This window comes from Galeopterus variegatus, unplaced genomic scaffold, assembly GCF_000696425.1.
Source record: "Galeopterus variegatus unplaced genomic scaffold, G_variegatus-3.0.2 Scaffold12093, whole genome shotgun sequence".
Taxonomy (NCBI): Eukaryota; Metazoa; Chordata; class Mammalia; order Dermoptera; family Cynocephalidae; genus Galeopterus; species Galeopterus variegatus.
The window spans coordinates 28,473-30,319 of record NW_007738204.1 but is presented as its reverse complement, the minus strand read 5'-3'; the positions used below and the strand labels follow the sequence as shown (position 1 = coordinate 30,319).

At 34.4% G+C, this 1,847-nt stretch overlaps 1 protein-coding gene across 1 annotated transcript in view; it reads right to left on the bottom strand.

Moving 5' to 3' along the window:
* The window catches only part of LOC103610936 (DEP domain-containing protein 1B-like), a gene marked incomplete at its 5' end in the record, with an annotated part of 21,547 nt that overhangs the window by 6,808 nt on the left and 12,892 nt on the right, over nucleotides 1-1,847 (bottom strand). Inside the window, one exon of the mRNA XM_008594991.1 lies at nucleotides 646-776. Within this exon, the coding sequence (XP_008593213.1) occupies nucleotides 646-776 (131 nt within the window). The remainder of the gene's footprint in view (nucleotides 1-645; nucleotides 777-1,847) is intronic.

Genomic DNA, 1,847 nt, shown 5'->3' with positions numbered 1-1,847 from the left:
ATCACCGACACCTTAGGAAAAAGTTTTAAAATCAGTCTGGTGATTGTGGTCCACTGTAGGTACCATCATATTTTTACAAATAAAAAAACAGGTTAGGTGGCTGCTGAGTGTTTTTTTCTCCTGATTTGTAAACTGGCCTAGAGGAAAAGGTATAAAAAATTAAAACACCTTCAACATTTACAAAGCTACCTTATTAAAAAGAAAAAAATAGACGTAAACCAAGACTATCCCAGAAAATCTCACACAGAGACACCATAACAAAAAGGTAACTGAGAACCCTAAATGCAATTGGACCCCAGGTCCCATCTGAAAAATGACTCAAACTCTCAGTTAGGTCTTAAATGTACTCACTTTTCAGGGATTCTCCAGGGGATAATTCCTGGGAACCACTTAATGCCCAGGGTAGCTAACAGAACTAGCCTCTGGATGGATTTTGCTGAAGCTTCCACTCCTATATACCCATCATTTTATGATATTTCCTTAATCCAAACAATTAATTTAAAGGTGTTAGGAAGTGGGAGAAGGATATACATAATGAGGGGATAAACTTATTTAGGGTTTAGGAATGGGTCGAACAGGAGCTGATGGACATATGCAGCCAACATACTCGGTCAGCCAGGAACAAAATGGTATTGATGCACTTACTTGATTTGTCATCAAGGATAACAACTCCCTGCTTGCTGACACTATATACATTATGGATGATGAACTTGGAGTTGACAAGTTTGGTGTCTAAAACTTCCTCTAAGGAATCCAGGCCAAGGATTTTCTGTAAACTAAAAAGATAAATAACAATTACTTATCTGTAAAAAAATCATTATTTACCCAAAAACCTGGCGCTGCAAAAGATTTATCTTTAAAACGCATTATTTTCATGCATTTCGCCCCAATATTTTTGGGGTAAAAAGGCTAGAAATGGAGTATGATAAAACAAACTTAAAAGATATCCTTTTTCCATTAACACGTTGCTGTACTGATTGAATAATATAACACCCTGAATGCTGAGAAAATAATTTTGTAAGTAAAAATATTATAAAAAAAACTAGCTTATCCAATGGTGACAAAGTGCTGCTAATAGATCTTCGTGAGAAAAAAAATTTTGCTGTGACACTGTTAACTTTAATTATAGTATATCAACTACCTAGACCAAATTTTCCATTATGTGTATTTTATTAAGCTTAAAATTTCGTATTACTAAAAAGTTTAAGAACTTTTGAACTCCCACTCTTAACTATTATATGAATGACAATAGAAAATCCCCAGAATTCAGTTAAATTATGTTTGCTAAGCAGCATAGCAGCAAATAATGTGAAGTTGAGATTTTTAATACATAATTTCAGAGAATTAAATATGCAGAGTAGTGAAGTAAAGTAGAAACATATCACTTAAAAATTCTCATTAACATCAAATGCACATACTATGATAATGTCATAGACTTCCATATCTCTTCTACATTGGCTTCTGTCAGCTGTCTGCGGTGAACAAGACGGCAAGCCGGCACCTCTCCAATAGCAATACTGTGACGCTTGTACCACATCTCAGAATTCTAATGGGGGAAAGGGAGAAGTAAGGAGTAAGAAGGAATACGGNGTACCACATCTCAGAATTCTAATGGGGGAAAGGGAGAAGTAAGGAGTAAGAAGGAATACGGGAAGAAAAAAGGGCAGAAAGAGAGAGAATAAATACTTCAGTATAAGGTAGTATAAATTTATGAGAAATGTCATTGATCTATTTGTAATTCAATTTAAAATAATGCAGGCAGTCCTTGATTTACAATTTTTTGATTTTACGATGAGTTTATAGAACGTAAGCCCATCATGACTCGAATAATTAGAAATATAAACTTT